Source organism: Ictalurus punctatus, chromosome 1 (genome assembly GCF_001660625.3).
Source record: "Ictalurus punctatus breed USDA103 chromosome 1, Coco_2.0, whole genome shotgun sequence".
NCBI lineage: Eukaryota > Metazoa > Chordata > Actinopteri > Siluriformes > Ictaluridae > Ictalurus > Ictalurus punctatus.
In genome coordinates this window covers 38,614,068-38,641,470 of record NC_030416.2, presented here as the reverse complement: position 1 = coordinate 38,641,470, position 27,403 = coordinate 38,614,068, and the positions used below count along the sequence as shown (strand labels likewise).

General features: G+C 41.1%; 1 protein-coding gene across 3 annotated transcripts in view; it reads right to left on the bottom strand.

Annotated features, from left to right (window-relative positions):
- Positions 1-6,465: 6,465 nt before the first annotated feature.
- The window catches only part of ntn2 (netrin 2), a 25,026-nt gene continuing 4,088 nt past the window's right edge, over positions 6,466-27,403 (bottom strand). The window contains exons 2-8 of one of the 3 annotated variants that reach the window (XM_047158921.2): positions 16,162-17,243; positions 12,293-12,481; positions 11,887-11,922; positions 11,283-11,432; positions 11,132-11,185; positions 9,351-9,425; positions 6,466-8,633 (exon numbers count right to left, since the gene is read on the bottom strand). In XM_047158921.2, the coding sequence (XP_047014877.1) occupies positions 8,284-8,633; positions 9,351-9,425; positions 11,132-11,185; positions 11,283-11,432; positions 11,887-11,922; positions 12,293-12,481; positions 16,162-17,071 (1,764 nt within the window). In that variant the 5' untranslated portion in view covers positions 17,072-17,243 and the 3' untranslated portion in view covers positions 6,466-8,283. The remainder of the gene's footprint in view (positions 8,634-9,350; positions 9,426-11,131; positions 11,186-11,282; positions 11,433-11,886; positions 11,923-12,292; positions 12,482-16,161; positions 17,244-27,403) is intronic. The other 2 variants (XM_047158923.2, XM_017484540.3) reach the window with 2 other exon arrangements.

Sequence of the window (27,403 nt, the reverse complement as noted above, 5' to 3'; positions counted from 1 at the left end):
GATCGGGTTCCTGGTGTCCAGGTTTTGCGGTCCGGCCCGTGACTGGGCGGAGCAGCTGGTGAGTGCTGGGTCGCCAGCCCTTCATGATGTCACTCAGTTTGCAGAGCTGTTTATGGAGGAGTTTTCACAGCCTGGACAACTTTGTGGCCTTGATTTACTGGGGTGGAGAGTCAATGGACAGCCCCAGGTGGACCCACCATTCAACCTCTATTATGAGGAGATGGACAGGGCAGTAACCAGCGATCCACTTCAGTTTCCGGCCAACGCGGGGGTGAAATCTCTGAGATGTATGGCTGAGGGCTGTGGGAGAGAGACTCAGCTTCAATGTCCCACCTGCAAGAAGCTGGGCCTCCAGAAAGCTTTCTTCTGCTCTCAGGAATGCTTCAAGAGCAGCTGGCGGGAACATAAGAAACTCCACCGGAGAGCCCGTGCAGAGACCCAGCCCGGGATCAGCAGGGTGACCTCGGAGCGTCCGTCGGAGGTCATAGCACCAGAGCTCAACCCTGAGGTCCAAGTCCAAGTCCAGTCTCAAGTCCCCGAGGTCCAAGTCCAGTCTCAAGTCCCAGAAATCCAAGTCAAGTCCCTGAGGTCCAAGCCAAGCCTCACGTCCCTGAGGTCCAAGTCAAGTCTCATGTCCCTGAGCTCACGTTCAAGCCTGCTGATCCAGTTGACCAAGCTCTGCTAATATCTAAGCCTAATGACCAAGCTCTGCTCACGCCCCAGTCTGCTGACACGCACAGCCAAGCTCTGCTCACGCCACAGTCTGCTAACACGCACCGCCAAGCTCTGCTCACGCCACAGTCTGCTGACACGCACCGCCAAGCTCTGCTCATGCCACAGTCTGCTGACACGCACAGCCAAGCTCCGCCCATGCCCAAGGTTCACCTGGTGACCTCAGAGCCTCAGCCTCCCTGTTCAGCTGAGGACGTCGCTCAGCCTCCCTGTTCAGCTGAGGACGTCGCTCAGCCTCCCTGTTCAGCTGAGGACGTCGCTCAGCCTCCCTGTTCAGCTGAGGACGTCGCTCAGCCTTCCTGCTCCATGGCCAACATCGTTCCCCCCTTCTGCTTTGAGGAGGCCCACGCTCCTCTCTCTGGCCGCACGGAGGCCCACGCTCCTCTCTCTGGCCGCACGGAGGCCCACGCTCCTCTCCCTGGCCGCACGGAGGCCCACGCTCCTCTGTCTGGCTGCACGGAGACCCACGCTCCTCTCCCTGGCCTTACAGAGGACGTTGCTCTGCCTTCAGGCTCCGCCGAGGTCGTTGCTCAGCCTGCCTGCCCGGCTGCGGACGTCGCTCCGCTTTCATGCTCCAACGAGGACGTCGCTCTGCCTTCATGCTCCGACGAGGACGTCGCCCTGCTTCTCTGCTCTGCTGAGTACAGTGCTCTGTTTCCCTGCTCCGCCGAGGACGTCGCTCTGCCCTCATGCTCTGCCAAGGTCGTCGCTCTGCCCTCATGCTCTGCCGAGGTCGTCGCTCAGCCTGTCTGCCCAGCGGAGGTCGTCGCTCAGCCTGTCTGCCCAGCCGAGGACGTCGCTCAGCCTCCCTGTTCAGCTGAGGACGTCGCTCGGCCTCCCTGTTCAGCTGAGGACGTCGCTCAGCCTCTCTGTTTAGTCAGGGTCGTCGCTCCGCTTCCCTACACCGCCAAGAACACCGGGCAGTTTCCTGGCTCTGCTTGGGACATTCAGCCCAGGGGGCCGGGGCCACCAATGAAGTGGGATGACTCATGGCACTCCGGGAGGAGTGCCTTTGGGGGGGGGGGTTCTGTCACGATTCCCCCTTGAAGCAGCATGCTCTAAGCGCGAATGCGCGAGCACCTGCTTTTCCGTTGTTGACTGTAATGACATCGGGACACGTGTGTTTTGTTTATGTTTCTGTCTCCTCCCTGTTCTGTCATTGGCTGGGATTTCATGTGGGTCTGAATTGCTTTCAGCTGCTAGCCGTTTAGACGCTGGTCATGTCCGCATATATACCGCGCGCCTCCCAGCACACAACGCGGAAGATTAAATGTTTAGAGTTAGTTTAGCTCGTATCATAGTCATAGTCACGGTCCATGTTTAGAGTTATTTCGCGCTGGATTATCCTCTTCCAGTCCCTCGTCAGTTTGTTTCTTGTTTTGTTTATCGACCCTGTTTTACGTGACCACGACCTAGATTCCTGCCTTGCCCCGTGTATGCCTGTTTGCCAATCGCCTGACCTCTTGCATGTTTGTCGATTACGTTTTGGATCACGTTTTGGATTTGTCTGCCTGTCTCTCTTTCAAATAAACAACTCTTCATCCTGCACTTGCATCCGTCCCATCTCTGCTCCGTCACGATTCGTGACAGATACAAAAAAAAATGGAAGAAAAAATTATATAACCGTAGTTTCATCTTATTCTGTTATTCTTTCTGGATTTCTTTTCAATTCTCATCTGACTTAATCAGTACAAATTTTTTTCTGCTGTATTCTCTCTGTAGTACTGATCTTACATCTGATGTGTCCTGTAGCTGTATGCAACACACACACACACACACACACTCTCTGTTTCTTGTCTAACATTTTTAATGTACATATTTTTTTAGTCGCATATCAGATTAGGCATTAAAATGTCTCTGTTCTTCACCATATTCTCATCCTTTATAAACCTTGTGTTCTTTTCTGTTCTCTCATCTCTAATAAGATCTCTATCATTTCTGTTTAGCGTTTGATTTGAGATCCAGATCATGCACAGTGTGTAGTGCTGCAGGCTAACATCCATATGACATCATCTGGGAATTTAGGTAATTATGAGTTTCTGATTGGTTTAAAGAAAGACAATTCAGTGTGTGACCTCGCATTATAGAAAGGTAAACTGAGGATTTAATGATATCTTTCATACTTTCCTCATCCTAATCATCCAGCATCACTGATAGCGTTCTGTTTTTACTGCTAGCTATCTCTCAGTCCATGTTGGAAAACTTATCTCCGTAATGGGCAGCATTAAGTTCCATCTTATATTACTGTCATTCTGACATCTTGGGAATGTGCCCAAAATGTTCAAACAACCCCTAATTACATCATGCATGTATAAAATAAATTATTTTCCTATAACAGCACGCCCCCAAGTGGTTTGTTCCTCTTATACCACAGCAATTTGAACATGATTACAGTTTTGTACAATTTATTCAACACACGTCACACTCGTTATCTATCTGAAGTGTAAACTCTTCTGTCCTGAATAAGCTTAAGTACACAGAGCAATAATTTTGGTTCCTTATTTAAAAAAAAAAAATCAGTCGTAGGCTACACTTTTTTTTTTTTTTTTTAACTTTTCACAAGACAGGTTTTAATAAGCTTTTTTCACTTTACCACATATACACTACTCAAAGTATTCAAACATTCTCTCTTAAATGTTTTGCAGTGTGTCTGTGTGTGTGCGCATGCGTGTGCGTGTGTGTCCATCAGTAAGATGTAATTGAGTGATCAGTGAGGATCTGTTCTAGCTCTGCACACCTGTAGAATGTATCCCTAAATTCCATGATCATGGAGCCAGATGGCCAGGTGTGTGTGTGTGTGTGTGTGTGTGTGTGTGTGTGTGTGTAATATCTCTGTAATATACATTGCATTTTTTGGACAGGCATGGTCGGTGCATGACATAAAATCCTGAGACACTTTTATATGGCTGTAATGCTGCATGTATGGAGTTTAGAGGTAAAGTGTGTGTTACTGTTGTGTTGTCACTCTGCTGGAAAATGAAAAGTGAGAGTTAAATAAACTGGAACACTTTGGACACTTATTCATCTTTAATTAGGTTGAAAGAAAACAATTGTGCACACACAGAAACGTGCAAGCATAGTGTGTGTACAAGTACTCTCCTAATTTCTGTGTGTGTGTGTGTGTGTGTGTGTGTGTGTGTGTGTGTGTGTGTGTGTGTGTGTGTCTGTGTGTTTCTTCATCTCTCTCAAACACACATGTTCTTCATTATTCACCATCTGGTTCCACCAAAATGATAGAAGGTTGCTAAAGCTCACACACCTAAAGCCTCAAGAGGAAACATACACACACACATACACACACATACACATACACACATACACACAAACACACACACACACACACACACACACACACACACACACACAATTAAATGCACATTCACAAAAATGCCCCAATACACACATACTTCAGCCTTTAGTTACAAGGTATATGTTACATTTCCTTCAATTATGGCACCTGAAATATCATGGTCATTAACCTGATAGAGAGAGAGATAGAGAGATAACAATATTAATCACAGAGGGAAATTCACAGTTAACATATTAACATGTTCATATTAGTATTATCCATTAGAAGAAGACTATACAATAATTTTTATGAATATAAATAGAACACAATATTGCTATGCTATTGGGTGCAGTATTTATCTAATGAGTAGCAGATAATAACTGAGCCTGTAGTCAGAAGAGCAGTAGAGTATAAAGTATAAAGTGACACAGTAAATGAATAATAAAATAACGTGAGTAATGTGACATTTAACATGCTTAAAGTGACAGTTATTTTTATTCTGATGGCCTGAAAATGAAAACTGTTCCTCAGCTTGTTCGTCCGTGACTGCAAGGTTAAAAAGTGCCTACCAGTCGGTAGGTTGACGAACAGGTTGTGAGGTGGATGACTGTCATCCGTCATAATATTGTGAGCCTTTCTAAGGCAGTGGAGTGTCGGGTAGATGTCCTCTATGTTCCTCAGTTTGCCACCTGTGATACACTCCTTGCAGGGTCACTCAGGATGCTCTCGGTAGTGCAGTGGTAGAAGTTTGTGAGGATGTTACGGGGCAGACCAAGTTTCTTGAGCCTCCTTAGGAAGTAAGTCTATGGCGGGTGGTCCTTGTGATGAAGTGCAGAATCCAAGAAAGGTCATTGGTGATGTGCACACCCAGGAACTTGAAGTTGGTGACTCTATCCCAAACAGCATGATCGGTGTATAAAGAAGCATGCTCTCCCTCCTGCATCTTTCTAAAATCCATGATCATTTCCTTAGCTGACATTGAGGCAGAAGTTATTGTCACAGCACCACTGAGACACCACCCTTCGGTTCTCTGCCTGCTCCTGAGTGAATCCCCTCGAATTGCTGCTGCTGTTGGTGCAGGTTGAGAAGGGCCTGATGTTGTGTCTGGTAGAGGCTACTGCCCTCGTGAAGCGGAGAAATTTCCATGACAGCATCTGGTACCTCTTCCTGGGTTTCGGCATAACTGCTTTTCAGCACTCTTTCAAAAACTCAACACAAACAAACCAACAGGAAAGGTGCCGTGACTAGCTTGGGGCTTTCACCCCATTCAAGTTCAAAATTGAAGTTCATGTTCCATGTGTGTGTGTGTGTGTGTGTGTGTGTGTGTGTGTGTGTGTGTGTGTGTGTGTGTGTAACACATAAGTAGACTGGTAGTAATAAGACACAGGTGAGAATCATCACACGTTACCTGCCAGTTCAACCCACCTCCTCTTTGTCTGTAGCAGTATCCATGATTACACACATTTAAAAAAAAATCCATTTATAGAAACACTAACAACATGAGCATTAATATAAACCTGCACTACTGTCAGAGCTGCTGTTATAGAGATTTAATCTACTCCTTCTGACCAATCACAGTCCAGAACAGTTGTGTGGTGTAATATATGTTAAATAAGTATTACACATGTACAATATATGATAAACTCACACACTTCTGATGCATTAATGCTATTCGCTTATAACCAGAACGCAAGACTCATAGTCCCAGACTAAACAGCTTCAAAATGGTTACAAACTCCATCAGTAACCACTTCCTGTCACAGAATCAGGACGTTACTGACATCTGACGAACTGTCCCTGCAACAAACTACACAAACATGTTACGTAAACAAAAAGTCACTAACTTCTCTGTCCTGTGATGGGAACTGAATTGTGGTTTTGAGGCTGAAATCAGTGTTACTGGTGTGCTATGCTAACTATTATCTAGTGGCATGGAGGTGTGTGTGTGTGTGTGTGTGTGTGTGTGTGTGTGTGTGTGTGTGTGTGTGTGTGTGTGTGTGTGTGTACGTACGGGCCAAAGGTGTGGTGTGGAATTTGTATTAAATTCAAGCACCAAATTGCTTCCAGTCCTCTCTAAATACCACTTTCCTCTCTCTCTCTCTCTCTCTCTCTCTCTCTCTCTCTCTCTCTCTCTCTCTCTCTCTCTCTCAATGATGCTGTGTTGAATCCCAGTTGATTGGCTCCAAGAGGCATTTGTGCTTAAAGGTACTGCATGAAAATACACACAAAAACACACAAACAAACGCAAACAAACACACAAACAAACGCAAACAAACACACAAACACCCCTCCACAAACACACACACACACAAAGACAAAAGCACACAAACAGCACACACAAACACTCACACGCACATGCAAAAACACACAAACACTCACAAAAACACACAAACAAACAAACACACACACACACATACACACAGCAAAAAGAACAAAAAACCCACAGATATTTAACTAATAATTTATTGTTGTGTGGGATTAAACAGTCAGTGGTCATGGCAGTGAAAATAGTGAGATGGAAGGAAGTGTGTCACCACACACACACACACACACACACACACACACACACACACACACACACACACACACACACACACACACACAGAGTGAGGAGAGTGACACTTTCTCTCTGTACGGTCAGTCACTTTATAACAACAAACACAACAAAGATACAGTTGTCCATATTTACAGCGCCAGTGCAGGTGGATGTCACCAGGCAACAGGAACTCACTGGCCAATCAGGAAACAAACATACAGAACAGTCCAATAGTAATGTAGCTCAGGTTCCTTCCAGAAACATTTAATAGATTTCACATAAGTTATGTGTGTGTTCCTGCTGTGTGTGAAGAAGGAAGGAAATCTAGAACCAACTGCAGTTCTAGAAATACACTGAATATCTGAAAGTGTGCTAGAATTCAGCTGACATTTAAAAACTGTTCTAGAGCTTCTACAGCTAGACATTTGAATGTTTTCAACAAGCTAGCTGATGTTTGTGTTTTACAACTGAGGTTATTTCGAAAAGGGTTCTAGAACAGATGACATTTGAAAAGCATTCTAGAACTCAGCTGACAACATAACAACAACTGATGTAGAATTTAGATGGCAAAAGGTATGCTGGTCCTCAGTTTTAACATGAGCTAGAACTCAATTGACGTTCCCAAACCATTGTAGAACCTAGATGACAATCAAGTGCTCTAGAACCCTGATTACTTCATAAGAGATCTCATCTGACATTCACAAAAGTGTTGTAGACCTCTACGGACTTTTCAAAAGTCTTGTAGAACCTCAGTGACCTTTAAAAGGTACTCTAGACCCCATGTGATGCTTTAAATGTGTTCTAAAACTTGGTTTATGTTCAAAACATGTTCTAAAACTCAGCTAAAATTTTAGCACTGAGGTGAACGTTGAAATACTTTAATATTCAAATAACCCATGTTCTGAATATGTTTTAGGAACACCTCCGTCTCTGAAGGTGTTTTAGGAACACCTCCGTCTCTGAAGGTGTTTTAGGACTTAATTGGCTGTTTAGAAACTGTTATAGAAATCAGTTGACATAGCAAATGTCTTGTAGCTAAAAGTATCAGTTGACATTTTGGAAAGTGTCCTTGAATTCAGTTGGTGCTCTAGAACACAGTTGGCATTCTAAACATGCTCTACAATTCTCAGCAGGTGTTTGAATGTTTACAACAATTTAGCCAACCTTGGAGAAGTGCTCTAGAACACTAGCAGGTAAATTATGTCTAGGTCTGAGTGTCTTAAAATTCAGCTGGTGTTATAGCACAGTTGGCATTCTAAAGACGTTCTAGAACACATCTCACATTGTGACATTCAAAAATTTTTGGGAAACAGGTTATTTCAAAAAGGTGTCCTAGAGTTCAGCTAAAGATGTTCCAGAATGTTCCTGAGAATGCAGAAGATCGTTAACCACAGCAGGTCAGTGTGTGAAGGTGGTTAAGAGAACGAGGGATCTACTGTTAATGAATCTCACTCTAGCACACTGTATATAACACACACACACACACACACACACACACACACACACACACACACACACACACACACACTTTGAAAGTTCTTCAGTCCCATAAGAATGATGATGATAATGATAATGATGCATGTTTGAGGCTTGAAAACCGAGGGCACCTGTGTGTATGAGTGTATGTGTGTGTGTTAAATAATAAAGGTTCCTGCATGAGTCTTGTTCTTTTTAATGGTCCCTTCAAAAGGCTGACCAACAGTCTACACACACACGAGGGCAAAGGTCAGGCTTCAGGGTTGTGTTCCGCAGCACTGCATTTTCCCTTTTTCTCCCTGCGCTGGAACTTGCGCAGGCGTCGAGTCCAGATGTCTCTCCACTGTATGACCAGGCTGTTTTTATCTGCGGTAAGCCCCACCCTCTCTGCACTGGCACCGACCCCGCCCGATCCCAGGATGAGGAAGCGTTTCCCCATGTGAATGCGTGGACATTTACACGCCAAATCCTTCATGTGCACCCACAGCGTGTTTTCGCCTCTCTTCAGTGGCTCTCGGCTCTTATACACTGACACCAAGCTGACGGAGAACTTTGCCCAGTCACCCACAGTCTCCATGTCCAACACACTCACCAGGACGGCTGCTCAAACACACACACACACAGAACAGAGTGTCAGTCTTTATAATACTTTTTAATATTAAAATTACACATCAGTATTTAGATCTCAGACGTAGCTGCAGACGTAAGCGCTATTGAGAAGTTATGTGAGTTACACACACAGGGGCCGAGGTTGTCTAAAACAGGGCTGTGTCTCAGTTACACAGGATTCGGACCTTACGCGGGTTTTTCCCCTGATATTAGCTCAATGGAGGAGCAGTGATAAGATGAATGTGAAGATGATATGTCATTTTATTAGTCTTTTTGTTTTGTTTTGTTTTACATCGTATTACATTTGACAGGAAAGAAAAAAAAAAAAAACACAATTTACTTCTTCAGTCTGCATCTTCTCTGTTTTTTTTCTCTGCATTTTTTTTCTGGTATAAAGGCCAGTGTTTATGTTTAAGGCAGTGGTCTAGAAACTCCGTCTCAGACACTTCTACTCAAGAAACATTTGGAAACTGCAGAGGTGTGAACTACACATCAGGGATTTTAATAATCTCAATGTAAAGCTCAGAAATTTAAGCAGCTGACCCTACAAGTATCGATCTTCTTCTTTGTCTTATTTTTTTTATTATTATAGAATTGTACATTTTTTATTTATGAATATTTTAGAGGAGTGTGTAAAGTTTCTGAAACATGGTGTTTAATCTTAATAGTGTTTAGTGTTCAGTGTTTGTGTCGGGTTTGTTTTTGTACCATAGTCTTTCTTGCAGTATTTCTTTGTGTTGATCTTCAGGTTGCCCTTGGCTGGTTTGCAGTAGGACTCGCAGTCTGGAGAAATGGAACACACACACACATTTTACTCAACAGAACCACAGTATGTCACAACGGTCCCGTGTTTCTCTGCAGATTATGTAATTTAGTTGAACATTTACTTTACATTTAGTAATTTAGTTTCACATTTACATTAACTTTTACATTTACTTTAGTTCAACACTGCATTCTAGAACTCGGTTACCAAACTGTAGAACACAGAAAAAGCACTGCAGACCCTCAGGTAGAACATTCCAGAACTCAGTTATGAAAATATACAACTCGACTACAATATTCCAGAACTCGTCTACAGCTATTGTAGAACTCACCTAAAACATTCCATTACTCAGCTATAACTATGAGTAAAACTCAGCTACATGATTATATGACAGAGTTCAAGAACTCATCTATGATATTAAGAACTCCGCTACAAAATTGTAGATTTCCACTAATATATTCTAAAATTCAGCTATAGCTGTTATTAAAATTCAACTAGAACATTAGATCACAGATTTTTTAAAACTCATCTGACATTCTAGAACTCTAGAAATGTATGAATTTATCCCTAATGAGCAGTCAGAGGTGACGGTGGTGAGGAAAAACTCAGAGACGATATGAGGAAGGAACCTTGAGAGGAACCAGACTCAAAAGGGAACCCGTCCTCATCTGGGTGACACCGGATAGTGCGATTATAAATAAATACACCCCTTCTATAAATGTGCTAATACTACATGGTCAAATAGTGCAGTTGTGTAAACAGGAAATTCATTACAGTTTCTACATGAAGTCTGTTTTGTTGAAATTATTAACTGTTCATTGATTGATACTTGAATGCTAAACTATTGTAGCCCTAAAGCTATCCAAGGAAGCAACATTATTATACAGTAGAACTCATACACAGTATTCTAAAACCCAACTAGAATTAATACAAAAAAAAAAAAAAAAAATTCAGTTAGAACATCAGATCACAGATTTCTACAACTCATCTATGAAATTCTGGAACTTAGCTATAACAGGTGTCTAGCAACGTATTTACAACATCCTGGAGCTCAGTCAACATCCGAGAAGTCTGCTACAGCATTCAGGAACTCAGCTTAAAGATTCTAGAATGTTGGTACCACATAGGTCCCCACTATTCTGGAAGTTAACTGTAATAATCTGTCAGAAAAAGTCATAGAATCCAGCTGTACCATTTAAATGTGTAATGTTTGAGTATAAAATGTGCAAAAATGTGTGGAAAATTGTGAAGTGTATATTGTGAAGAGGTTTGAGAAGTTTGTACATACTGTAAGGTTAAGATACATGCACGCACACGCACACGCACACACTCTCACACACACACGCATGCATACACACACACACGTACTTTTCTTCCATTTACATCAGTTGTAATACTCTAGAGGGTGAGCAGTTGTTGGTATTTCTTTATTTTGTGTGTGTGTGTGTGTGTGTGTGTGTGTGTGTCTGTGTGTGTGTGTGTGTGTGTGTGTGTGGAGTGAGTTACAGAGACTTCTCATGTGGAAGAGTGTGTGAATTGCTCATTGACCCAGAAGAATGGCTCCTGAAAACACACACACACGTATACCTTCTCTTTCTTTTGACAATAACAAATTGCGACTCCTCCTCTGTCTTGATTCCTTTCTTCCTCAGCTTGAGAATAACTAACCCATAAGTATCTGTGTGTGTGTGTGTGTGTCTGTGTGTGTGTGTGTGTGTGCGCTAACCTGCAGGTCCTTCTGTACTGCTCACTATTGCTGTTGGATGAATAGCAGGAATCTCTGAGGAATGGGGAGAACAGAGAGAAAAGACAGAGCACTGGTTAGGGTTATATATGGTGAAGAAGAGAGACAAACACATATGCACACAGTGACTCACTGATGCAGGGGGCTACAGGTGAGCGGCTCTGCTGGTAGCCTTTAGCGCAACGATTACAGGTGAGACCAGTCACTCCGTCTTTACACTGACACTGACCAGATGTCTGATTACACGTCTTACCTGCAGCTCCCACCGGGTGGCAGTCACAAGCTAAAGATAGAGAGTCAGAGAGACAGAGAATGAGAGAGAGAGAGAGAGAGAGAGAGAGAGAGAGAGAGAGAGAGAGAGAGAGAATAAGAGAGTCAGAGAGAGAAAGAGAGAGTCAGGGAATCAAAGAGAAACAGAGAATAAGAGAGAGAGAGAGAGAGATTGCTTGGCATTAGTTGCTTGTTCATTTGTCATTTTCTTCACACTTATTAAAAGGTATTTAATGTGTGTGTGTGTGTGTATGTGTGTGTGTGTGTGTGTGTGTGTGTGTGTGTAGTTGGCACGTTCTCATGTGCAGGATCAGGCAGAAAGCTCAAAAGCTTGTGTTAGTGGTGCCTGTCTGGTCCTGTATGTGCCCCATAGCATTTGTACCAGTACACACACTTGGTTCATGAGGTAATGCAGAAAAGTTTGTTTTATTTTAAAGATCGGATGTGATATATGCTGATATGCTTACATTCTTTTAGCTCATCCCTTACTCCGACACACACACCTGTACAGAAACAGGTACGCTTCCGACATCTGACATCATCACAAACACACAAACACATACACAACTGTACAGAACCTATACAAGTACTTTTCTTTCTGTACACACCTAGCCAATTGCACATCATTTCTACAGTATACTTCACTGCAGATGACATAGTATTAGCTGTACATATCACATTCTTTGTGAAAAAGAAGATGCACATGTGTGTGTGTGTGTGTGTGTGTGTGTGTGTGTGTGATCAGTCAGGTGCACTGTGCTTGAAACCTAAGAATGTGGTGAATTTGTGGAATTGCTCAGGAATGCTGATAATACTGAGCATCAATGTCACCTTAACAATGACACACACACACACACACACACACACGGTTACCTGTGCAGGCTTTGCGGTGTGTGATTGGTCGGCTCATGTCTCTGTAGTAGCCCTCTTTGCAGTAGTGACAGTGTCGTCCAGCTGTGTTGTGTCTGCAGTTCATACACACGCCTCCACTCTTTCGTCCTGATAACTTATACAACTCCATGTTAAACCTGCAGCGCCGTGCATGTAGATTACAGTTACATGCTACACACAGGAGAGAGAGAGAGAGAGAGAGAGAGAGAGAGAGAGAGAGAGAGAGAGAGAGAGAGAGAGAATTCAGGATTGGACACATTTACATGGCTACATGGATTGAATTCATAAGGCCAATTCTATTGTTTTTCTATACACTGAAGATGTTTGGGTTTGAGATCAGAAGAGATCTTCATCAGGGGAAAAGTGGAAGGTTTAAGACTGGACAAGTCAATCACCAGACCTTCACCCAACTGATCAGCATCTCACCTCCTGAAGAGGAGACTGAAGGGAGAAACCCCCCGAAACAAACAACTACTGACAGAAGCTGCAGGAGAAACCTGGAGAAGCTTCACAGAAGAAGAAACCAGCAGTTTGGTGTCAGTGAGTCGCAGGAGTTATGCAGTTACTGCGAGTAAGAGGTCAGCGTCACTTTCCTGATATTTACATCTAAATGTGTTAAACAACTTAGAATATGACACTTTTTGTGGCAGACCACCTAATTTTTAGGTGAGCAAAAGTATAGGAACAGATAGCCTTAAAGTTAATAACACTTAATATTCAGTTGCATTTCTATCATCTTATCTCCATCTTTTGATCTCAAACCCAAATGTCTTCAGTGTATAGCAAAATCAATGAATTGGCCTCACCAATTTCAGAGGGTCTGTATTCCTTTTTTTCCACGAATGTGTGATTGAGGTTATTTGTTTGGTCATTCATTAATATCTACAGGTTACTTGTTTACAGTTACATAAACAACACTATGGCCAAACTAGTCCTCTCAGAGACTAGTGCTTCTTGAATTTCACTGACCCGAGTTTAGCCAAAGGTTTATTCTGCATTTGACTAGGAATTAGGAAATTGGAATTCAGAATTATGTCATTTTAATGCTTTCATGTTCATCTTTGTTTCACAACAAGCTCTGTTTAAATGGTAAATGGCACACTTATCCAAAGCACTTTACACTGTGTCTCATTCACACACTATCACACACACCAGTGGTAGCAGAGCTGCATGCAAGGCGCTAACTTGCCATCGGGAGCAACTTGGGGTTCAGTGTCTTGCCCAAGGACACTTCGGTATGTGGAGTCATGTGGGCCGGGAATCGAACCACCAACCCTATGATTAGTGGACAACCCGCTCTACCACCTGATCCACAGCCACCTGTTTACTGCTAATGCTGAGACGTCACTACCAAAACGCGGGGTTGAGGAAACCATCCTGAGTTTCTGAGTAGGAATTCCAAGTTGGAGGAGGTTTTTGTTATTGTTATTGTTGTTGTTGTTGTGGTTCTTGTGAATTTGCCTAGTCAGAGTTCAGAAATTCTGAGCTTCAATTGAATGCACCATTAAGTTAGGCTTTTTCACCTGGATTTATTTTTACAGTGCCGGGAAAAAGAAAGTGTTTGCCCTGTGTCTGAATTCCTGAATTCGTGCACATTTTCCACATTATATTTAGTCTGATTATGCTGTGGATTGCAGAAGCATATAGATAAAGTCTGGCAGGTAAATTGACAGAAAAGTTTGGTACATCTTTCATGTCTTTGGTGTGCAAGGTGTCAATTATGCAATCTTCAGGTGTGAAAAGGTGTATGCACCACCAAAATGCAAACATATTGAAGGGTTAATTGTGAGTGCTTCAGCCTTGATTTGGGACAGCCCTGTCCAATCTAAATTTACCTTTGGCCCTTTAAACCGCAGAGAAGAGAGATTCCTGAAAACCTCAGGAATAAAAGTGGATGCTTATCAGTCGGGAAAAGGTTACAAAGCCAATTCCAAGGCTCCAGGGATCCACTGAACTACAGTCAGAACCACGCTGCTTTGCTGCATCAAAACCTGGACACCTTGCTCTTGTTGAGAGAGTTATCAATTCTGCTCTGTATCAGAGAAAACTTCAAAAGAATGCCAGGTCATCTGTCCAAGAGTTGAAGCTGTAGCACAATTGGGTCATGCAACAAGACAATAATCACACAAGCAGGTCTACCTCATAATGGTACAAAATAATACATTTAAACACTTGGAATGGCCTAGTCAAAAACATACAGACCTAAATCCTACTGAAATGTTGTGGCAGGACCTGAAACACGCAGTTCATGCTCAGAGGCCTACAACTGTCACTGAGCTGAAGCAGTTCTGCAAGGAGGAGCGGAACAAAATTCCTCCATGAATCTTTGAGACACTAATCAATAACTTAGGTAGGGGCAAACATTTTTTCACACAGGGGGACTGGTTGTTGAATATCTTTTCTTAATAAATACATAAATAGTTTATAACATTGTTGTGTTTTCCCTCAGGGTCCCTTTTTTGCATTATTAGGTGTGCACAAATTCAGAAAATCAGAAGGGGAAAAACACTTTTTCACAACACTGTAGATTAGATTATTTAATGCTTGTGTAGTTAGCTAACATTTAAACATTACTTGCAAACATGGTTAATTATTTTGCTAACATTACTGATGGTGTTTTAATGCTCAAGTTAAAATATTGTTAATGATAATATAGTAAATAATGTTAGTTAAGTGTGCATTAATTTAAAGCATTAAAAATATTCCAATCTTGCCCTGCCTCTTCAGTAACATAAAAAAAACTAACTTTCCACACTTCTTTAAGCATAACCATGTAGTTTATTTCCTGCTATGAAACCTCTCCAATAGGAAAATACACTCGTTCATTATTTTCAATTTAGTTTGGACATAAGTACTGTCATTGAGCAAAGTCACCTGAGAAACAATGACTGATCACATGGTAGAAATCCTGTTTTATATCGTCACAGACCCCAGAAAAAAACCCAGAAACAATACAATGTACTTTTAACCAGTCCAAAGTTGATTATTTTCCTGTAACAGCACATAATTCCTCTTATACTACAGTCATTTTCCAATGAATACAATTTTATATTTTTTTAAATAATGAAACTTTTGTACTATTTGAAAGAAGTTAGTTCTTATAGAGGAATTCTACAGAAAACGGTAGTGTAATAGAGCTAAAGTCAACAGGCTGAGGTTACTGCAAACCGCCTGCAGGTAGAGGTGTGTGTGTGTGTGTGTGTGTGTGTGTGTGTGTGTGTGTGTGTGTGTGTGTGTGTGTGTGTGAGACAAACATTATTATTTTTACAAATGCACACATAAACAGCTGAAAGCATTTGTCTCTGTTCACACATCAATAGTTCAAAGTCTCTCTTGTTATTGTCATATTCTTTACTTTAATAAACTCTTTATGAGGTGTGTGTGTGTGCATCAGAGAGAGAAAGAGAGAGAGAGAGAGAATTTCTTTGAAGAATTATAATTAATGAAGCTACTCAATCTAATTAGCCTTGTTAATATGATCAAAGCATCCCCGCCACACACACACACACAGGAGGTCACTGCGTTTGTTTCATCAAAATTGCACAGCAGGGTTTAATTGGATTGTTTAATTAATTCATTAACCTTTGGATCTGTTCACGTAATTAAACACACTGTGGAGTTTGGTCTCTGTACCGTAGGGTTCAGTTGTCCTTTCTGTCTGTCTCTCTCTCTCTCTCTCTCTCTCTCTCTCTCTCTCTCTGTATGCTCAACAACCAGTTGAAACAGGAATTAAATGAAATTGAATTACATTCATTGCTTTACTAACTGAAGGGGAGTGTGTGGGAAAATGTATAAACATCTGTATATGTATATGGATGTGTTTATATATATGTGTTTGTGTTGGGACTCACGCAGACACTCGTTAGCGTCTTTGGGCGTGGCACGCTGCCATGGACGATCATAGTGGAACGGTTTGCATCGGTCGCACTCGGATCCTTCCGTGTTGTGTTTGCAGTCACAGACCATCATCCCATCTTTGTCCCTCATACATCTGTGGGCATGGCCATTACACTTACATCTGCCGCCCACCTGGAAATCTGACATTGCATAAAAGTAGGCGGGTTCTCGCATGTCTTTGTTCATTTTCGGGCGGTTAAATGTTACACGTATGTCAGTAACAGTGATCCAATCCTGGAGAACAGGGCTGGAGACAAAGTTTGTTCTTGAAGGTCGTCCATCCAGAGTACTGAACACGAGGATGGCATTGCTGGAGTCAGCACTGTTGGGCATTTCCATGCACAGTGGCTCCTGCTCATTGAGTTTGGTGATTTCCGCCCTGTTCGGGCGATCATAAACACGCCGGCACTGAGAAGAATAAAATTGAAATGGTGTCCAGCTACGTCCATAGTCCATGCTTTTATAAATAGCCATGGAATCCGGTTTCTCAGAACAGAAATGTAAACTAATGTAAGTGATTTCAAATTTCTTTCCTAGTGAAAGTGTCAGTGTGACGTTAAACGGCATGGACCGAAGCATCTCCGACTGCCAGCAGGTGAGGTTCTGGGCAGAGTTTAGATCTGTCAGGTAGGTGTGCTCACAGTTGCGACGGCCACAGGTGCTCGATACGGTCACTTCCTGACCGAATGCTGCGTTAACGAACTCTGGAATACAGTAGCGGGCGGAACCTGATTCGCTGTAGCAGGGGTCAGTGGATGATGCTTGCGCAGAGAAGGGGTTTGTATCGTGGGCTGTGGTGTCTGGAATCATTGAAGCCACTCCCACCAACCAACAGACCAATAGAAGCTCACAAATGTCTTTCATGTTGCAGATGATACAAAGTACCTGAAAGGAAAAGAAGGTTGGCAGTAGACCAGTCAGACAGCAGATCTAGGGCAGTCGGTGGAGTCTGTTATGTTTGTTGGTGTGGTGTCTGCAGCAGTGGTTCAGGACACTCCCACAATTCTTTGCTTCAGGAATTTTTGTTTGCAAGGTCCTGTAAAAGGAATTAATATTTCATATATATATATATATATATATATATATATATATATATATATATATATATATATATATATATATATATATATATATATATATACACAGTGCATCACCAAATGTAATATATATAACAATGTGAAGTCAACACTCATATATATTATATTATATTATATTATATTATATTATATTATATTATATTATATTGCATTATATGGTACGTTTAGGTAATTGTTATTGTCCTGTGAGATTTCAGAGAGTAAAGAGCACCAATTCAGTTAAAAGTTCATCAGGTTTAAATGTTTAAAACAGATGATAGAATTGAATTTGAGACTCACACAGCTACAGGAAGAGTGACAAAGCGTGAAAGTGCACTAAAGAGCCTCACTTAAGACTTGTCACTGCGTCTGTGTGTGTGTTTGATGTGCGAGTGTATGTGTGCTGAATATCAATGCAAGCAAGAGGCCACTTTTACTCCTGCACATGCAGTTGGAGGGGAAGTGCATCTTTAAAAATACAAACTGACCTTAAGATTGACACAACTCAGAAGGACAGCTTGCAGTAGCTGCATATATGCGCTGTTCTGTCCATGAAACAGGAGTTACAGAATTCACAGACTGACTGAGGAACACGTTCATTATTGTGAGTTTAGGCATGTGCTATATGAGGAATAAACCCCTGTGTGTGTGTTGCTGGTATAGTTATAAGATAATCAATGCTGAAGTGAAGTTATGGCAAGTCTATACTTCTGCGTTAACAAGTATATGCGTCTTTGCATTGCGACACAGAGAGGGGGATCATGGGTAAACGTGGCATGCAGAGACATGCTAGTGTGCAGTCCTAACACAAATTAACTACATGTTGTGTGTCTGTTCGTCGCTGTCTTGGGGCGAACGCTGATTGGATGGCGGAGAAGTGTGTCCGTTATGTAGACAGAAACGGTTTGATTAAACATTGTGGAATTTCTTTCGTGGGTGTAATCAAATTTAGATTATTGTTGAAATCAGAATAATATTGTTAAAAGTAAACCCAAAGTGTAAACAATCTAATTTTTCCATGCAGCATCCAGAACTTTTCTGTTTTCTATAGACGAGCTCGTGCTCTGAAGCTGCTTTCCGAAAGTGTAGTCCGTTATAAACCTCAAAACAGCTCATGACAGAAAAGGATGAAGCATGCTGTGTATAAATCTCAGTTTTAAACATATTGACTCTGTTAGTGTCTCAGACTGGTGTCTTTAATAAACACTTCTCCTCTCTGATAAAACTCTCACACTGAACAGCGAGTGTAAATGACCAGAGCAAGTTTCCCCTGTGTTTCATGCTTCCTTCACACACAGTGATATGATCACATTACTGTGTAATGGATTTATTTACAGAAAACTACAATCATGATCTTGTGTAAATATAAATATGGGAAATAACGTGTGAGGCTATAGCTATAACGGCTGTAGTTCATTATAATGTCCAGTTTAATTTTGCAGGATCACACGTGTTCTTCTAACACACTCGTAATAAACACAGTGTAGGTGTGTATACCACAGCAACGTGATAACAATAAACACTAAAGCTTCGTCAGTCAGTGAGGGACAGAACTGTGGATTTAAACATTAGTTGTACTGAAGTGCTTTGATACGAGAGCCGCTGAGACTGCTGAGTACAGACGAGTCATACACTTCACAAACGCTTTCAGTGAGAAGTCACTCAGTTTATAATTAATCACTCGAGGTTTCTTTTTTCCCAGCACTTTTCAAAACAAAATGAAGCCTGTGCTATCTTCTATTTATTATTCATCTTCTATTTATTATTCCGTGGAACTCTCGTTGTTTTTGGCTCTTCTTCACTAATTCAGTAACTTCTGGTGGAGTCCATGTAACAGTGCCTCCTAGAGGACGTGCTCATATTAAGTGTAAGTATGAATACTTAACCCTGTGCGAGGGTTCACACATGTAGTCCTGGCGCTCAACCAATGACTGGTTATATATTATGCATTTACAGGTGCTGGTGAAACAAGTTAGTTAGTTAGTTAAAAACACAGCTTGTCATGTTATCGCAAAGTGTAAAAAATCCTCTTTCCTGAAGATATCAGATAATGAGTCTTTATTGGTCACATATACAGTAGAGCACAGTGAAATTCTTTTCTTCACATACCCCAGCTTGTCAGGAAGCTGGGGTCAGAATGCAGGGTCAGCCATGATACAGCGCCCCCGGAGTAGAGAGGGTTAAGGGCCGTGCTCAAGGGCCCAACAGTGGCAGCTTGGCAGTGCTGGGGCTTGAACCCCCGCCCTTCCAATCAGTAACCCAGAGACTTAACCGCTAAGCCAACACTGCCCTCCGTAAGTGCCTCCTTACAGAAAACTTCCCCATGTCAACAATTACACACATGTAAAAATACGTCCAATGTTCAAGTCTGACAATGTGCAGCGGCACTATTGTCAGAGCTGCTGTTATAGAGCATTAATCAACCCCTTCTGACCAATCACAATCACTAGCAGAGTGGTGTGACATGATATACACATCTGCAATGTATACGTTTACTTCCATATGTTCTAATCCACACTTTAAAGGAATTTCTAAATCTTGTCAACAAATGGATTCAGAAGAACAACAGCCAATCACACACGATCTCAGAATACACTGCAACACACATTCGCTACATCATTCTCTACTACATACACTGTTTCTATCCACATTTATCATTCCTACTCTTTTTAGAAGTTTTTATTTAAGTGTCATTTTGGCACTGTATACACACTCTATACACACTCTAAACACACTCTAAACACACTCTAAACACTCTAAACACTCTATACACACTCTATACACACACTATACACACTATACACACTCTAAACACTCTATACACACTCTAAACACTCTATACACACTCTAAACACTCTATATACACACTATACACACTCTAAACACTCTATACACTCTATACACACTCTATACACACACTATACAAACTATAAACACTCTATACACACTCTATACACACACACTATACACATTCTAAACACTCTATATACACTCTACACACACTCGAAACACACTATACACACTCTATACACACCCTATACATACTCTATACACACTCTACACACACTATAAACACACTAAACACTCTATACAGACTCTATACACACTCTAAACACTCTATACGCACTCTATACACACTGTATACACATTATACACAATCTATACACACTCTATACACATTCTATACACACTAAACACTCTATACACACTCTATACACACACTAAACACCCTCTAAACACACTATACACACTCTATACACACACTAAACACCCTATACACACTCTCAACACTGTATACTCACTCTGTACACACTCTGTACACACTCTAATCACTCTATGCACACTCTAAACACACTCTATACATACTCTATACATAGTCAATACCACTCTAAACACTCTATACACACTCTATGCACACTCTAAACACGCTATACATACTCTCAACACTCTATACACACTCTAACCACTCTATACACACTCGATGCACACTCTAAACACTCTATACACACTCTAAACACTCTATATACACACTATACACACTCTATACACACACTAAACACTCTATAAACACACTAAACACTCTATACACACTCTAAATACACAACACACACTCTATACACACTTTATGCACACTTTAAACACTCTATACACACTCTAAACACTCTATACACACTCTATGCACAGTCTATGCACACTGTATACACACTCTAAACAGTCTATACACACTCTAAACACACTAGACACAATCTTAACACTCTATACACACTCTAAACACTCTATACACAATCTATGCACATTCTATGCACACTCTATGCACACTCTATACACTCTATACACACTCTATACACACACTATACACACACACTATACACATTCTAAACACTCTATATACACTCTACGCACACTCGAAACACACTATACACACTCTATACACACTCTATACGCACTCTATACACACTCCATACACACTCTAAACACTATACACAATCTATGCACATTCTATGCACACTCTATGCACACTCTAAACACTCTAAACACACTATGCACACTCTATACACACTCTAAAAACTCTATACACACTCGATGCACACACTAAACACTCTATACACACTCTAAATACACAACACACTCTAAACACACTATACACACTATAAACACACTAAACACTCTATACACACTCTAAACACACTATACACACTATAAACACACTAAACACTTTATACACACTCGATGCACACACTAAACACTCTATACACACTCTAAATACACAACACACTCTAAACACACTATACACACTATAAACACACTAAACACTCTATACACACTCTAAACACACTATACACACTATAAACACACTAAACACTCTATACACACTCGATGCACACACTAAACATACTATATACACACTCTATACATATTCTAAACACTATACACACTCTATACACACTGTGCACACTCTGCACCCTCTATACACACTCTAAACTCTATACACACTCTATACACACTCTAAACACACTCTATGCACACTCTATGCACACTCTGTGCACACTACGCACACTCTACGCACACTCTATACACATTCTAAACACTATACACACTCTATACACAGTCTATAAACACTCTATACACACTCCGTGCACACTCTAAACACTCTATATACACGCTATGCACACATTATACACACACTAAACACTCTATACACACTCTATACACATTATACGCACACTAAACACTCTATGCACTCTCTATACACACAGTGAACACTCTATACACACTCTAAACACATTATACACACACTAAATAGTCTATACACACTCTATACACATTATACACACACTAAACACAGTCTATACACACTCTATACACATTATACACACACTAAACACTCTATACACACTCTATACACACTCGATGCACACTCTAAACGCTCTATACACACTCTATACACACACTAAACACTCTATAAACACTCTATACACACTCTAAATACACAACACACACTCTAAACACTCTATACACACTTGATGCACACACTAAACACCCTCTAAACACACGAAACACACTATACACACACTATACACACTCTAAACACACTATACACACTATACAAACACTCTAAACACTATATGCACACTCTAAACACATTATACACACACTAAACAGTCTATACACACTCTATACACATTATACACACAATAAACAGTCTATACACACTCTAAACACTCTATACACACTCTAAACACTCTATACACACTCTATACACACTCTATACACACTCTAAATACACAACACACTCTAAACACACTATACACACTATAAACACACTAAACACCCTCTATAAAACACTTTATGCATACTGTATGCACACTCTATACACATTCTATACACACTAAACACTCGATACACACTCTAAACACTCTATACACACCTTATACACACTATAAACACACTATACACATGCTATACACACTCTAAATACATTATACAACCTCTAAACACACTATACACACTCTAAACACACTAAACACACTTTAAAAACTCTACACACACTGTCTAAACATTATATACATTATGTATATACTGAACACACACTATACACACACTATACACACACACAGTATAGTGAAATCCATATTTACTTGCACAAAAACAGAACCACACTAAAACTTCTAGAACAAAAATGAAGATTGTCAAAACACAGTGAATATTACACAACCACACTGAGAATGTTAGAATCTGGCAATTGTGGAATCATAAGAAAGATTCAGCAAAGTACTTGAATCACTTTTTTCTCTCTTTCTTTAAACCCGAAGTCTTTCATCATCAAACACACACACACAAAATTGCACACTTTATTCAGTTCATTATTACACACACACACACACACACACACACACACACACACACACACACACACACTCTCTCTCTCTCTCTTTCTCTCTCTCTCTCTTTTAGTTTTTGGCTCGAGACCAACCAAAAGTTCCAACATGGTCAAATTTGTCATATATTCATATTGTAACAGGGACATTTGAACCCAAAAATGCTAACTATGTGCGCGTACACACACACACACACACACACACACACACACACACACCTGGCGTGGACATTACAGATCAGAGGGTCTTTTAAAAAATGTGTGAGTGGGAGATCTGAAGCTTGAAACAAGAAAAACACTAAAGCGTTCATTCAGACATCAATCCTCCCTCTCTCTCTCTCTCTCTCTCTCTCTCTCTCTCTCACACACACACACACACACACACACAATTCAATTTCATACACAGCCAACAATGTGAGTCTGTATGAAGCCCAGAAACAGTCCGCTCTTTTCTCATCTCAGCTAAGATGGAGACAGATATAAAAATAGAGAGATCTGGAAAAGGTGAGCAATAAGATAGAAAGAAGGGTAAAGATGGATAGAGGGTGAACAGGTAGTGAGAGCGATATGAAGTGTGACATGACAGATAAACTGCGATGAAAATGAGAGAGTGAGGCAGGAAGAGAGACAGAGATGCTTTAAGGTGAAGGATGACTGTATCTGGATGACTAAATAAGGAGAAATGATCTGTGTGTGTGTGTGTGTGTGAGAGAGAGAGAGAGAGAGAGAGAGAGAGAGAGAGAGAGAGAGAGATGAGGTCTGTTGCTGGCAAGTGTAAGCGAAAGGCGTAATTTACCAGAAATGAAATGCAACATTGAACTTTGCGCGCATTTGTGTGTGTGTGTGTTATCCACTATCACTCTCCCAAATACACACACTCCTTCACTCATCAACTGTGTGTGTGTGTTTCTGCCTCTCTCATGCTAATGAACTGTGGTTAATATGCCAAACTAATGACTGGTGTCACACACACCTTCCTTCAATTGTATTCCAAAGAGAGAGAGGGGGGGGGGGGGGGGGGGACATATATATAGAGAGACAAACAGAGAATAACAAATTGAGAGAGACAGACTTGAGAGACAGTCCGAGAGATACACACAGAGAAGCAGACAGTCAGAGAGAGCCAAATAGCCTGTTTCGCCTCTACTACAGAACTGGAGCTAAACAGAACTTAGTGCTGGAAATGGAATTCCCATATTGAAAGCTCTGGTCTGGTGAAAAGTTTCTGATTTCCCCTCGTTTACCAGGATCATGCTGAAGAATTCAGTAAGGCTAAAGGCATAGAATATGCCTTTTCATCACCCCAGGGGTTGTTCCATAGACTTGCACTCCCCCACTAAGCACAGCTTACCCTCTGTCACTTCCTAGGACACGGGCGATGGAATCCCTGTTGCTCGCAGCATGATTTTTTTGTACAAAAGAATGATGGACACTTACGTCTATGTATCGACCACAGGGGCCTTAACTCTGTGACTGTGAAATATCGATATGACTTCCCCTTCTGCACTATAAAGGATGCAGTCCATGTTATGGTAATATGCATAACACAGAGTTCCTCATTCATAGTGTTTTGAAGCTGTGATGAATGAGAAATTCCATGTTATGCATATAACCCTAATATGGAATTCCTTATTTATCACAGCTTTAGAAACATAATGAACAGCTTTAATGCCATATGCTATAGTATGTGCCCCCTCTTCTTTCCAACCCATTGCCAACAAAGTATCATTGATTACATTGATGACATCATCATGCTTCAGAGTAGACAGAAATAGTCATGTCTTCGAAGTGTTCACAAGACACAACTTTTTCTCAAATCTGGAAAGGAAAAGGAAAAGGTGGTCAGCAGATGGCCACCATATACCCTTAAGGAATTGCAGTTCTGGGCTTTGCCAGTTTCTATTGTAAATTCGTTAATGGCTTTGGCTCTGTAAAAATGCCGCTCACTGCTTAAACGCAGACTGAAAATACATGAGGGCCATGAATTAGAGGTGTATAGAGGACTGTTTTTTAATCTTATTCCGACAGGAATTTTGATCAGTACTCGCTCCTTTAGACACTCACTCCACAAAAAGTTTGACCAATCCAACCCATTCCCATAATTATTATTGTTTGCACCAGCCTGTGATGTTTTCTGATAAATCTAGTTGATTCTATTTCTGAATATATAAGTTAGTAATTTAAACCACTGTAACCCTGACCAATATAGAGTAGTTGTTGAGAATGAATGAATTAATTAATTAAATCAGAAAATGTATCATGCAGTGCAGTGTGGCCACCATATATGCTCTTGTGTTAACTTTCTTCTAACCACCAGCTCCAACTTTTTCAAGTAAAAATGTTCACTCCTATGACTTTTTTGTTGGGTGCCATGGGATTCCACTCCAGATGTAGACCTCTACATTGAAGAACTGGAGCCCATACCAGTCATTACCGTACATAGCAGAGGTGTTATCCATGTTCATTAATTACAAACATTCGACATCCTTGACATATATGTCAAATTTCTAAATTCCTGTCAGGCCCAGTTCAGCTTCACTTTCACCCACAGACCTAGAGCGATAAAAGCTTAGCACCTTATCATGACCATTTGATGATCTGTACAAGACACAGCCAGTTCCTCCAGACTGTCCTATGTCTCTAGAGCAGTTTGTGACCAGGTAATGCTAAAACTGCAAAGCTATATCCTATAGCCCTATTCACAAAAAAATTCTGGCAGGCATCTCTTGAGACAGATGTGGAAAGCTTTATAAATATCTCTAGACAACTTCCCATGAGTCTATTAGAACCACTTCCCACATCTGTTCCCACAATCCTTTAGGCAGCTCCACGTTAATGTAAACCACTCATCTGGTTATTACCCTAATGTCAAAGTAGATCACCCTAATCAGGACTGTAGTTGCTTGGTCCCTGTGATGAATACTCCCTAAATCACAACAACACACAGCAAGGAGACCACCAACAAGTTCTCCACCTGAAAGAGCAGTCCCACTGGAGCTTCAGAATTGTATTCTGTATTTTGTAACTGTGGGCAGCAAATGACCTGAAGAAAATAAAAAGGGCAAAGGCTTGGTGTGGACAGTATCATATAATTGTTTTGTACTGAATTTGCTCAAACCCCATCCAGGGTGTCCCCTGCCTTGTGCCCCAAGTCCCCTCAGATAGGCTCCAGGCTCCCGGCGACTCTATGTAGGATACGCATTACAGAAAATGGATGGATGGATTGATGGATTTGCTTATAACTCACTTATATTTGCTAATATCTTGCACACACACACACACACACACATACATATTCACACTGAAGTAACCAATAGATCTGATTTACATAGATTGTGTAAATCAGTGCTAATATGTTTAAACTAACATCATTTAGAGTTAATTTAGAATTATTGGAGAAATTATATTACATTTTACCATTACACAGAATCATCTCTCTCAGAGATGCAGTCAGTGTGCATAACATTATGCCTTGAAGGACACTGAGCAATGGGCAATGTCCAGAGAGACCGACTGGACCGACTGGAGCGGAGAGAGAGAGAGAGAGAGAGAGAGAGAGAGAGAGAGAGAGAGAGAGAGAGAGAGAGAGAGAGAGAGAGAGAGAGAGAGAGAGAAAGAAAGAAAGGGAGAGAGAGAGTGAGAGAGAGAGAGAGAGAGAGAGAGAGAGATGGAGATGAACACATTCTTGTGTATTTTTTTCAGATGAATTCTGTCAGCAGAAGATGATCCAATGTTGATTGCTCTCTCTTCACTCTTTCTTCCCTCACTCATTCTTTTCATCCCAGAAGAAAGCAAAGTGCACAGACTAGAGGTGTAACTGCCAGAGGAAGGGTTTTTATTTATTTATTTTTTTTTTTATGAGTTGGTTAGGTGTTGACAGAAGAGGTGGGTCTTTAGCTGTTTTTTTAAGATGGTGAAAGATTCTGCGGCCTGGATTGAGGTTGGAAGTTCATTCCACCACTGAGGAACAGTTAGTGTGAACGTTCTTGAAAGGGACCTTGAGCCACGCAGAGTAGGCACTACTAAGCATCGATCGTTCGTTGATCACAGATTGCGTGAGGGAATGTAAGCCTTCAGTAGAGAGTTGAGGTAGGAGGGTGCTGTTCCAGAGAAGGTCTTGTAGGTGAGCATCAACGCCTTGAATTTGATGCGGGCAGCTACAGGAAGCTAAAAAGCTTCTCTCCAAAAAGAATATGGAGTATGACGTTTTGCAAAATTATATCTGAACAAACCATAAAAGTT